Genomic DNA, 13094 nt, shown 5'->3' on the forward strand with positions numbered 1-13094 from the left:
AAAAAAAGTGCCACAAACACAGACGGCGGTCCCATATGGATCATAGATTTTGCACAGTGGACCAAAAGCAAATCATTTCTAAACTGTTGTGCAAAGTGTTTTTTTTGTCCTAACTTTATAATAAGGGTGTAGGAGTACGGTACATAAGGGTATAAAATACAATCTACTTCACCAATAAATCCAATCCAATCCAATCCAATCCACTTTATTTATATAGCACATTTAAACAACAAAATGTTTCCAAAGTGCTGCACAACAATATTAAACACAATTAAAAACAATATAAAATAAATGTGATTAAAAACAATTTCAAAGGGTAAAACCAATTAAAACAGTAAATAGAAAGCAAAAGCAAAATTTTAAAAACACAGAGGACAACAGAGGACCACACAACTCACGTAGTGTTAAAAGCCAGAGAATAAAAGTGGGTCTTAAGACGAGACTTAAAACACTCCACTGTGGGAGCAGTTCGAACATGGAGGGGCAGAGTGTTCCAGAGCTTAGGGCCGACCACAGAGAAGGCCCTGTCTCCCCTGGTTTTAAGTCTCGTCTTGGACACCACGAGCTGGAGCTGGCTCTCGGACCTCAGAGCGCGCGCAGGATTGTAAGTTTGGATGAGGTCCGAGATATACTGAGGTGCCAGTCCATGTAAAGCTTTAAAAACAAACAGCAAGGTTTTAAAATCAATTCTAAAATGAACAGGGAGCCAGTGCAAACTCTCAAGGATTGGGGTTATATGCTGGCGTCTCCTGGCCCCTGTTAAAAGTCGTGCTGCCGCATTCTGGACTAACTGCAACCGGGAGAGAGCTTTTTGGCTAATGCCAGCATAAAGTGCATTGCAGTAGTCCAGGCGACTTGAAATAAAAGCATGCACGACTTGTTCAAAAAGGTTAAAAGATAAAAACGGTTTTACCTTTGCTAAAAGACGAAGATGATAAAAACACGATTTTAAAACGCCATTGACTTGTTTGTCAAGTTTAAAATTGCTGTCTATAGTGACGCCAAGGCTGGTGACTTTGGGACGCACATAATTTTGCAATGGTCCCAAGTCAGTGAGGGCCGGACCAAACACTAAAATTTCCGTTTTTCCCTCATTCATTATTAAAAAATTCTGGGCTAACCAAGCCTTGACGTCGCATAGACAGTTGAGAAGGAGTGTCAGGGGGCCGTGGCCTTTTGAAATAGGCATATAAATATAAATATAGCTAATACATGAAAATAAATATACTATATACCGTAAATTCCAGACTATAAGCCGCTACCTTTTTCCTCCGCTTTGAACCCTGTGGCTTACATAACAGTGAGGCTAATTTATGGGTTTTTCTATTTTTCAAATAGTTTTCATAAAACACAAGCAAAGGCACTGAAGAAGTGTGATATTATTTGTCCTATGGAGCCATTTTTTGGACAATTTCGCTCACTGCAGGTGCTGCGGGGTGAATCTATATATCTACAGCAGGGGTGTCCAACATTTTTTTAAACCATTATGGCTCCCCTCAAATTTGGTCGCGGGGACCCAAAAGTGTTTGGAATAAAAAAAATGTAAATAAATAAAATAAATCTTTTTGTTCAACACTTAAATATCTACATTAATTTCAGGTCTAATAAAATAAATCTTTTTGTTCAACACTAGATCAATTTCAGGTCTATCTGTCCAATAAAGTAAATTTTTAAATTTTTTTTATGTTTTACACCCTTCTTGCAAAAACCTTGTTTTTTATGGCAAAAACACAAAATAAGCAATATTTTGAAAGTGGAATGTTTGATGTAAAGTAACTGGAGCCTCAAATAGGTCAGTAAATCATTTTAATTCATTAGTATTTTTTGAACAATTACAGTTTAAAAAAAAGACAATTCTGCTAAAATGCTTGGGGACCCAAAAGGGCCCCACTCATTAAAGTGTTAAAAGCAAGTCATATATTATAATTTTATTAATTTCAAAGCTTTCGTCTCTAAATCAAATTCCGATTTATTAATCGATTATCAGTTATTCTTTTTTTGTTAGTTTGTTTTATGCCCTTTTTGTCAGACAAAAATATGTTTTTTATATGTCACACACAAGAAATGCAATATTTTCCTCAAAAAGGATTTTAAAGTGGAATTTTTTATGTGAACTAATTGAAGCCTTGAATATGTCAATTCATAACATTGATTCATTATTATTTTCTGAGCAATGACAGTTTTAAAGAAAAAACTGTCATTGCTGTCTTTATGTTTTCAGAGTCAACATTGCAACTTTTTCTCGTTACATTTCACCTGTTTGCTCTTTTATTTAATTTTTTTAAATGGTAATTTTAGAATATGCCGTTAAAACAACAGCTGCCGGCCGCAGACAGACCCCCGGGCCACACTTTGGACACCCCTGGTCTACAGTATTTCCTTCTGTTTATTGCTTTGTACCGGAAGTACAAGTCCAGTTCTGTCTTCTAGTCGTCCATATCGTTTCTGCTCGAAAGGATTCTTCATTCATTACTCCAAGCAACGTTTCTTAGTTTTACAATATAACTAAGACGATTCATATTTACTAAACTGTCCCGTATGTGATGTCTGTAGAAGTGTTTTCATGCATATTTGTACGTGCTTTCGTAAAATAATCAAAACACCGTTCTTAGCATTAGCTAATATGTCAACACGTTTACGAGTGCCTGTGTTGGTATTATTAACTTACAATGGCATTCTTTCTGTATTGTTTCAGTTTTACAAATTCCTCAGTAAATTCACGCCACCGTGGAGTGGTTGAGTCTGTTAAGCTGATTGGAGAGCTGGCTTCCATTACGTCTATCTTGAGCTACCGGTCGATGGCGGAGGGTGTGTCAGACAATCGCCAGCCAGGCCTTAAAAAAATAGATTTAAACATTAGCGATCATCGATCTTTACCAAGACGTTACTTTCGTCACTTGATTGACATTCACGGCACCCGAAGGTCTTGTGAGATGACGCTGGCTGCTGCCAGATCATTATTAAGAAAAAATGACCGACAGGAAGAAGAGAAACACTTTTTATTTCAACAGACTCTCGCGTCGTACCTGCTGTCAAAACTCTAAAGACTGACTGCACAGTTCCTGTCTTCACAATAAAAGCGCTGCTTCATCCTGCCTGCGCTAACAAAATAAGAGTCTCAGAAAGCTAGCATGCATAAGCTAGCAAGCTACGTAGTTTTCCGCCAATTTATTTCTTGTAAAGTGTATAAAAAGGAGTATGGAAGCTGGACAAACAAGATGCCAAACACCAACCACTTTCATGTGGTATTGGACAGAAAGGAGGACTTTTATTCTCCTCCATTTGAAAATGTGGACGTTATCATCACTACTGTCTGATTCCAATCAATGCAAGTCATCAGAATCAGGTAATACACCAACTTCAATTCTTGTCTACATGAAAGAAAGGTGTTAAACATATTGATGTTATGTTATGTATTATCATTTAAACACATTTAACTTGTTAACAAAAACATCTCTTTCATAAATAAATACATATAAATGATATATTTGAATGAGATAGATCCCCTCCACTTGGTCAATTGAAAAGTAGTTTGCCTGCAGAAAAAGTGTGGGCACCCCTGCTCCACACGCTGCCACGCCTCGTCTTTTTATGGCCGCTTTAATGCACATTTCCCGCGCTTGTGGAGGTGGGGAACGCGCCAAACGGTGAATGCGTCACTTTTGGCAGCTGCTTGTATAGAAACACTTCCAGTCCCTGACTAATTAACACGTACAGCGGAGGAATTCGATACGCCTATGTGTCCAACTGAGGGCTGCGTACCAAAAGCTCAAAACAGGAATAGATGAACCGTTACCCCCTTATGATCTAATAATGAACTTTGTGCTTCTGATAAAAACGACATCAATTAACATCACTCTGCTAAAGATGTCAAATAACTTCCCTGAGAAATGCCCGACAATGCTTCGTTTGTCAAGTAAAGTCAAACAGTCTCACATGAGTGAAGTAGACTTGGTCCTCTGCCTTCAGCCCAGTGGTTCCCTCCAAGGGAAGCAGCATCTCGCTCGGCGTCCATGCACTGGCAAAGTTAAGGAAGTCCCACCTGTCCTTGTCACCTTCCTCGGCCTTCAGGTACTCCTTCCTTCCATTCAGAGTGCTGCCCGTCACGGTTTCCTTTAAAGACAACATAGTGTGAAATCAATTAAGGAGACGTGCATGCATTTTTACCAAGTGAAAAGGAGCGAGGGTTTTTGGACAAATATAACTTCAAGACATGTAGAAACAGCTAAAAAGTTCAGAATTGTTTTGGATCTAAGGAAACAATGTCAGGAACAGCTGGTGACGAACCTCAAGATGCAGAGATGGCGGGCGTAGCGCAGGAAAGCATGACTTTAATGTAAAAACAAACAAATACTGCAACTGGTAAGTGCACATGCAGGGAAAACAGGAACCAGGAAACAGTCAACAGGAACCAGGAAACAGGATACAGGATACAATTATCGAGCCCTGACTGGAGGGCGAGGCAGGCATAAATAGTAGCCTGATTGGTAATAGAAACCAGGTGTGCCAGGCTGCCAAATAGTGCAACAGGTAAGTGCATATGCAGGGAAAACAGGAACCAGGAAACAGGATACAGAATACAATTATCGAGCCCTGACTGGCAGGCGAGGCAGGCATAAATAGTAGCCTGATTGGTAATTGCAACCAGGTGTGCCAGGCTGCCAATCAGGGACAGGTGAGGGAAACGAGCACTCAGGGAGACATGCAGGAAATGGAACCAAAATAAGAGCGCTGACAGGGAATACACACAAACACAGAGGAAAACCCAAACATAACCAAGCTGTCAGTAACAAGCCTGACAAAGAAATTGTAATTTGCTTTTAAATACCCCAGTCCCTCCAGGGTTGTGGTGGCTTTTTTGTAATTTGTGCGGCCTGAATACCTAAATTTGTGGTAGCTTTTTCACAACAGTGAGGCAAAAGTTGCAATATTTTGAGTCTGTTTTTTCCGATAACACTGAATCAACTCGCGGTGTTATCAAATTGTCATCAATGTTTTAAGTGTTTCTTGTAATTTTCAACCTAAAAAGCACAAGATTTCAACCAAAATTGGAAAATAAATACTGTATTGATGTTTTACTCGTTTTACACTACAAAGATTTATAAGACAGCAGATGGCAGTATACAAAACGCATACTCCGAGCTTGTTGTACTGTTGTTGTACTGTTTTAATGCATTGTAACTAATATTAGTAATAATTATTTATATTAATACAAAAAAACACTAACACCAGCTTCCCTATTGTCCACTGTCTGCTCTGTCGTCCACAGGTTGCTGAAAAAAGTGTTTCTCCATTTCAAACATTTATTTATGTTTCAACGCATGTTAAAACCATTTGTGAACTGCTGAGAGCGATCTCTAGCGCTATTTTTTGTTGGAAAATGAAAGTCACTACACTTCAACATCTCTAACATGTAAACGCTGTCTCTTCTCTAGGTCAGCTTTGCAATTGAAAGTCTGTTTCTAACTTTCTTACCCTGGATAAAAAAAGGTTGAATAAATATATAAATACATGTAAACTCGGAAGTGAGGACGCCCGTGGGTTGCTAAATGTTTATAGACTACAATACCCAGAAGGATTATCATCGGAGGTAGGCGTGAGCTACGCAAGAGGACAACAATTGCGCTGTTTGAGGGATAAATTCCTTGGCAAAGATGACACTGTTTGGCCAAAATCTGCGGGCAAGTTGCGGGCATTGGACAAAGTTGTGAGGCTGCGCATAAATTTGCCTGAATTGGTGCCGTCGCGACATTGCGAAATCCCGAAGGCACTGATAAGCACGGATTAGAACTTTATAAGACTTTTTCAAAAGTGAATGTAAATCTCTTTCACATGTTTCAGCGCCTAATGGACACTTTGGACCAGATCCATATAAGCGTTTGTTTGTAAAGAGGCTAATAGTGTTGTCCTCAAGGTTAATATATATTCAGTGATGTATAATGTAAAGCGCTTTAGGTATCATGCCAGGTATAGTAAAGCGCTAGTATTGTCCCGATACCAATATTTTAGTACCGGTACCAAAATGTATTTAGATACTTTTCGGTACTTATTTAAACAAGGGGGACCACAAAAAATGGCATTATTTTAACAAAAAATCTTACGGTACATTAAACATAAATTTTGTCCTTAAATAAAATAGTGAACATACTAGACAACTTGTCTTTTAGTAGTAAGTAAGCAAACAAAGGCTTCTAATTTAGTCTGCTGACATATGCAGTAACATATTGTGTCATTTTCCATTCTATTTTGTCAAAATTATAAGGGACTAGCTGTAAAAAATTATTATTAATCTACTTGTTCATGTACTGTTAATATCGGCTTGCTTCCTCTTTTAACATGTTCTATCTACACTTCTGTTAAAATGTAATAATCACATATTCTTCCACAAATGTAAGTATCGATCAGATACCAAGTCGTTACAGAATCATACATTGGTCATATTCAAAGTCTTCATGTGTCCAGGGACATATTTCCTGACTTTATAAACATAATATGAATTTTTAAAAAAGGAAAAAAGATTTTGTGACGATAAAAAATATTGATGTACTCATAGTAGTATCGACTAGATACGCTCTTGTACTTGGTATCATTAAAGTGGATGTCAGGTGTGGATCCACCCATGGCATTTGTTTACATGCAGGGTGCCAGTTTGTTGTTAGCTGTCCTCCTACGGTGTGTAGTGAAACATGTTTAGCTATTCCTCGTCCTGCAGGGATGATACGTGTAAGAAACTTACTTTGTCGCCATGGAGGCAAGGATTAGTGATTTAGAAGTAGCTAAAACACTGCCGACTGCGAATGGGCATTCGCCACTAGCTATCTAGCCATGTCTTAAAGCACCTCTTCCTGAGGGCGTTTCAGTGTTTATCGTTAGTTTTTAGTCCAAATGCGTCCATTCTCACTTTTCTGTCCACACACTGTGTCTGCTTGTAAGTACTCTGTGATTGTGCGCTGCCGAACATGCTCCTCTGCTCCTAAAACCAGCAATGTCATGACGTGACGACGCGCCGTCATGCCCGGGAACCGGTACTTTTCAAACAGAGTATAGTACCGTTTTTGATCCATTAGTACCGCGATACTATACCAGTACCAGTATACCATACAACCCTATAAAGAGCTATATAAATGCACACCATTTACCATATATTGGAAAACACTCAAGACAGAAAGCAGCCCACAAACAAAACTAGCACGGTAGTCAGTGGAGCGCATAGCTCCTCCACAGCCAAACAATCCTAATCCTAAATACAGTAGTACTGCGCTTTTTGTACATCCGACTTTACGAAAATTCGTTTTTTAACAAAAATGTTTGCTAAAAGTTTGCCCAGGTTTTTTTGTCATATCCAGTAAAAAAAAAAGTACCGGTATTTTTCAAAAGCAGTATAGTTCCCTTTTTATTTCATTAGTACCGCCGTACTTTATTCGTATCGTACAACCGTAATACAAACAAACACACGTCCGGCTTCACAATAATAGCGCGACACGCCACATCCGGCCCAACTGCGCCCACAAAATGAAACATTTGTTACTTATGTTTAAACAACTGGTTAAACTCAGGAAGACGTAAATGGTGCACTGTGTAAAGTTATGTATGGTGTCTTTATTACATGATCTATGAATATATTGTACATCTGTACCTAGTTGCTATATTATTGCAGAGACTTTCAAAATGTGCATTTAATTATGGGCCTGCTGCAATGCAAGCAGCCCATATTATTATTCCTCATCAACTTTTATTATTATAATTCACGTTTCTCTTACGATTAATACCAGAACGAACCCCCACATATGTTATACCGTCGGAAAGGTCTCGTTCGCGGCTTCAGCGGTACTTTAAATTGGTAACATTTCGTGTTACCATGGTGACGCTATTCACGAATAAAAAAAAGGGCCAATTCAATGGGTACATACCCTTTTAATAGACGATTGCTCTGAGACAAACGCCAAAAAGACAACATTACCTCCTCTTGTAGCTCAGCCATTCTTTCTAACATTAGCTTGCTTGCATGCTAACATAAGCATGATTTTTTTTTAGCTAAGTTTGCTTCCGTTTACTTCAGAGTCAAATAACTTGGTATGTGACACTTGTTAACTGTTAGCATGCAAACGTTAGCATGCTAACTTTTTTTTTTTTTTTGCTGTTTTTTCACTTTTTTCTCTACTTCCGCAGCCATACACCTTACAGCCGTGTTACGTGATATGTGAGACATGCTAATGCTAGCATGTCATCGTTAGCACACATACTAAGTGTAGGGTGACCATTTCCATGACACCAAAAAGGAGGACATTATGCGGCATATCAATAAATTACTATGGTGTACATAGGACTCTGGTATACCTTATTTATAGTACAATTTTGAGTGGTTTAAAGATGATGTTTGTGTGGCTGAATAGGAAAAAATATTAAAGTCAAGTGTTTGTTAACAGTATTTGTATTTATTCAATACATTGTGGTGTTCAAAAAGTGACCACTGAGATGAATCTTTTCAAGTGCAGAGTGCCACAAAGCATAACATGTGTGGACTTAAATGTAGTTAACATATATAATAAAAGGAAAAATGCCACAAAAAATGTTCCACATCAACATCAAGGCTGCTTGCTGCATATCTGGTTGCGTTATGCAGAATATGGGCCAAAGAGTTTGCAGGGAGCACATCTTTTTGGCTCAGTTTCAGCTTCTGATACACACTGTTATGTTTGCCACAATTGACACTGGCATTGTCTGCTGCATATGCAGACATGTTTTTCACCTCTAAGCCAGACATCTCAAGTTTTGCCAGCAGCTGGTTTGTTATGGCTTCTGACGTTTCATTGCTGTCACTATAAAAATCCAACAGGACATGTTGGATGCCTTCATCAAAGTGAAAATACCTTACCACAATGGGAAAACACTTGTTTGTTCCTTTATTTGAGGCGTCGGTTGCCACGGAAAAGGGTAGGTTGTTTTCTTTTATGTAGTCGGTATGTTCCTGTACTGAAAAGTGAGCGATGACGTTCTCGCACAATGCCTTGGCTTTTGTTCGGCCACAGGCCATCCCTTTAGCTGTGGGCTAGTCACTGAAAATCTCCCGGTCCCCTTTCATGCCGCAGTCTAAACTTCTGTAGGACTGGTGCTGCTTTACAGCAGTGGTTCTCAACCATTTTTTCAGTGATGTACCCCCTGTGAACATTTTTTTAATTCAAGTACCCCCTAATCAGAGCAAAGCATTTTTGGTTGAAAAAAAGAGATAAAGAAGTAAAATACAGCACTATGTCATCAGTTTCTGATTTATTAAATTGTATAACAGTGCAAAATATTGCTCATTTGTAGTGGTCTTTCTTGAACTATTTGGAAAAAAAGATATACAGATAACTAAAAACTTGTTGAAAAATAAACAAGTGATTCAATTATAAATAAATATTTCTACACATAGAAGTAATCATCAACTTAAAGTGCCCTCTTTGGGGATTGTAATAGAGATCCACCTGGATTCAGGAACTTAATTCTAAACATTTCTTCACAAAAAAAGAAATCTTTAACATCAATATTTATGGAACATGTCTACAAAAAATCTAGCTGTCAAGACTGAATATTGCATTGTTGCATTTCTTTTCACAGTTCTTTTTGACAGACATTTTAGTGAGGGTCAAACCATCATGGCATGGGGGAAACTCTGGGTTTATGGTAATGAATGGAATAGCCTACTTAATTTGATGTTCAGTTTATGAACTTACATTACATTACATACCCCCAGGGGTACGCGTACCCCCATTTGAGAACCACTGCTTTACAGCATGGTACACCTTGCACAGCTCCGCAGCGGTTATCTTGTCATCCAGGGGCGACGAAACTTCACGAAAAAATGTCCTCATTGAAGAGGTACCTGCCGCATGTTTATTACTTTTATGTTTATCCGCGCACCCGCATGCCGTTCAATCGCAGCATTCCCCTGACTACTTACGTCGACATCACATCGACAAAGTGTGCAGAAGCCATGGAATGAGTCTCGACTGCTTTTCGTTATAAATTCGTTCTCTTTTATCCATTCAGAATTAAACGAGGTCTTGCGTTTTGGCATGATGCTAACTTTCTGTCAATGTCATGTCGCAACAGCACATGGACCCTTGTTTACTTTTTTAACCAATGATAAGCAGATTTGTATCCGACACAGCTCTTAGCCAATCATTTGATACGTTACTGCGTTGGGGGCATTTTTCACGGTCTTTGATTGGCTATTGGGCTGCAGCCCAGCAAAGATGAAAAAACTCCGCTCTTCAAGCCTAGTGCCTCAAAAAGGAGGATAAATACGTGTCCGGCTTGATGCTGCGCCGGACGCCGGACAGGGCATTAAAAATCCGGACTGTCCGGCCTAAATCCGGACACCTGGTCACCCTAACTAAGTGTTACATTTTAATATAAGCATGCTAATGTTTTAGGCTAGCTCTATAGCTCATTTTGTACAGTTACACCTAAAACTCACAGATTCGGACACTCGGCACCATCTTCAAAGTATGGTGTCTTCCGATGCCCCTCGGCCAGAGGTCCAAGGCACAGATAGCAGGCCCATCAAATTTTTCCAGTTTTCTAGTTCTTACTATACTTACTGTTGCCAAGTTTTGTGAACATCAATGACCTACAGTTCAGTGAAATATAAAAAAAAAAAAAAAACATTCCTGTATGACATTCTGACAACCAAATTTAATTTGTATCCAAATATTGGGGTATTTTCTTAAGCAAATTTCCTTTATGCAAGCAAATAATAACCTGTGATTAATCATGATTATTCACAGTTCAAGAGTGTGATTAATCCGATTAAAAGAAGTGAATCACTTGACAGCCATATTAAATCGACACTGAAAAAATAATAGATATTATTTAGTTATCAGTATTGGTCTTAAGAAGCAGGAAGTTATCGGTATTGTTTTGAAAAAAAAAAAAATTGTGTATTCCAAATTATTTTTGGGTGTCTGTAACACATTTAATGGATTTATGTTATGTATCTATTTCAAACATTTGTTGGAGTTTTTGGCATATACAGTCCAGAAATACAATTCAACACATGTTGGATTTGTTATTCCTTCTACGGAATTATTTTTTCCGCTTTTTGTACGATTTGGACTTTTTGGAAGAGGTCTCTGACAAAAACAAGGTATGACTGTGTGTCACGATGTCATTTGCTGGATTTAGTGAGTGGACCCCAATCCCAGCAGACAGTAATGGGAAAAAACATTTAATCTGCTAAAAAAAGAAGCAATTGCCCACGTCAGTGTACCTTCCTGTTGAGCATGGACCACATGACGCTGTCGAAGGTACCCTTGGCGATCAGGTAGTGCACGTTGACAGACGACGTCTGCCCGATGCGGTGGGCGCGATCCTCAGCCTGCTTGATTTGCCCGGGGTTCCAGTAGAGCTCTGCAAACACCACATGGCTGGCGGCGGTAAAGGTCAAGCCCTGGAGAGGACGCAAACATGCTCGCTCAAAAAAAGCCACCACGGAAATTGATCCCAAATATACAGCTGAGCCAAAACATTGTTTCTGTTGCACTGCAGGTCAGCTATTTGAGAGTGTGTTTGTGTGCGCACCTGTCCAGCTGCTTGGATGCTTAAGATGGCCACTCTTGTGTCTGGGTCATTCTGGAACTTATGGACTAAATGGATTCTTTCAGCGGACGGAACGCTTCCATCAATACGAATATAACCAGCCTGTGTAAATATATATATATATTTATTAAAAAAATACAGGTTACACTTAAGGGTGTCAAATTGGTTTTCATTGAGGGCCACATTGCAGTTCTGGCTGCTCTCAGAGGACTGCATGTTACAGTGAATATATATGAATTATAATATGTAATCGCCTCGTTATGTTATTACACAATTCCCTATGGATCTCCATTGTTTAGAAACAAATTGATGGATGACGTACTTGCTTTTGAAATCACAAGTGAGGGGGACAAGCATACAAAAATGTTAGGAAAATACACTATATTGCCAAAAGTATATGGCCACCTGCCTTGACTCTCATATGAACTTGAAGTGCCATCCCATTTCTAACCCATAGGGTTCAATATGATGTCAGTCCACCTTTTGCAGCTATTCCAGCTTCAACTCTTCTGGGAAGGCTGTCCACAAGGTTGCGGAGTGTGTTTATAGGAATTTTACCATTCTTCCAAAAGCGCATTGGTGAGGTCACACACTGATGTTGGTCGAGAAGGCCTGGCTCTTAGTCTCTGTTCTAATTCATCCCAAAGGTGTTCTATCGGGTTCAGGTCAGGACTCTGTGCAGGCCAGTCAAGTTCATCCACACCAGACTCTGTCATTCATGTCTTTATGGACCTTGCTTTGTGCACTGGTGCACAGTCATGTTGGAAGAGGAAGGGGCCCGCTCCAAACTGTTCCCACAAGGTTGGGAGCATCGAATTGTCCAAAAATATTCTGGTATCCTGGAGCATTCAAAGTTCCTTTCACTGGAACTAAATGGCCAAGCCCAACTCCTGAAAAACAACCCCACAACATAATTCCTCCTCCACCAAATTTCACACTCAGCACATTGCAGTCCGAAATGTACCGTTCTCCTCCTAACCCAGACTCGTGATTTATCACTCCAGAGAAGGCGTCTCCACTGCTCTAGAGTCCAGTTGCGACGTGCTTTACACCACTGCATCTGACGCTTTGCATTGGACTTGGTGATGTATGGCTTAGATTAAGCTGCTCGGCCATGGAAACCCATTTCATGAAACTCTCTGCGTACTGTACGTGGGCTAATTGGAAGGTCACATGAAGTTTAGAGCTCTGTAGCAACTGACTGTGCAGAAAGTCTTTGCACTATGCACCTCAGCATCCGCTGACCCCTCTCTGTCAGTTTACGTGGCCTACTACTTCGTGGCTGAGTTGCTGTTGTTCCCAAACTCTTCCATTTTCTTATAATAAAAGCCGACAGTTGACTTTGGAAAATTTAGGAGCGAGGAAATTTCAGGACTGGATTTGTTGCACAGGTGGCATCCTATGACAGTTCCACGCTGGAAATCACTGAGCTCCTGAGAGCAGCCCATTCTTTCACACATGTTTGTAGAAACAGTCTCCATGCTTAAGTGCTTGATTTTATACACCTGTGGCCG

General features: G+C 39.6%; 1 protein-coding gene across 6 annotated transcripts in view; it reads right to left on the reverse strand.

Annotated features, from left to right (window-relative positions):
• zranb3 (zinc finger, RAN-binding domain containing 3) overlaps nucleotides 1–13094 on the reverse strand; it is a 281742-nt gene that overhangs the window by 148988 nt on the left and 119660 nt on the right. For all 6 annotated transcript variants that reach the window (XM_061984961.2, XM_061984960.1, XM_061984962.1 and 3 more), the window contains 3 exons: nucleotides 11563–11682; nucleotides 11252–11431; nucleotides 3937–4113 (listed from right to left, as the gene is read on the reverse strand). In XM_061984961.2, the coding sequence (XP_061840945.1) occupies nucleotides 3937–4113; nucleotides 11252–11431; nucleotides 11563–11682 (477 nt within the window). The remainder of the gene's footprint in view (nucleotides 1–3936; nucleotides 4114–11251; nucleotides 11432–11562; nucleotides 11683–13094) is intronic.

This window comes from Nerophis lumbriciformis, linkage group LG23 (assembly GCF_033978685.3).
Source record: "Nerophis lumbriciformis linkage group LG23, RoL_Nlum_v2.1, whole genome shotgun sequence".
NCBI lineage: Eukaryota > Metazoa > Chordata > Actinopteri > Syngnathiformes > Syngnathidae > Nerophis > Nerophis lumbriciformis.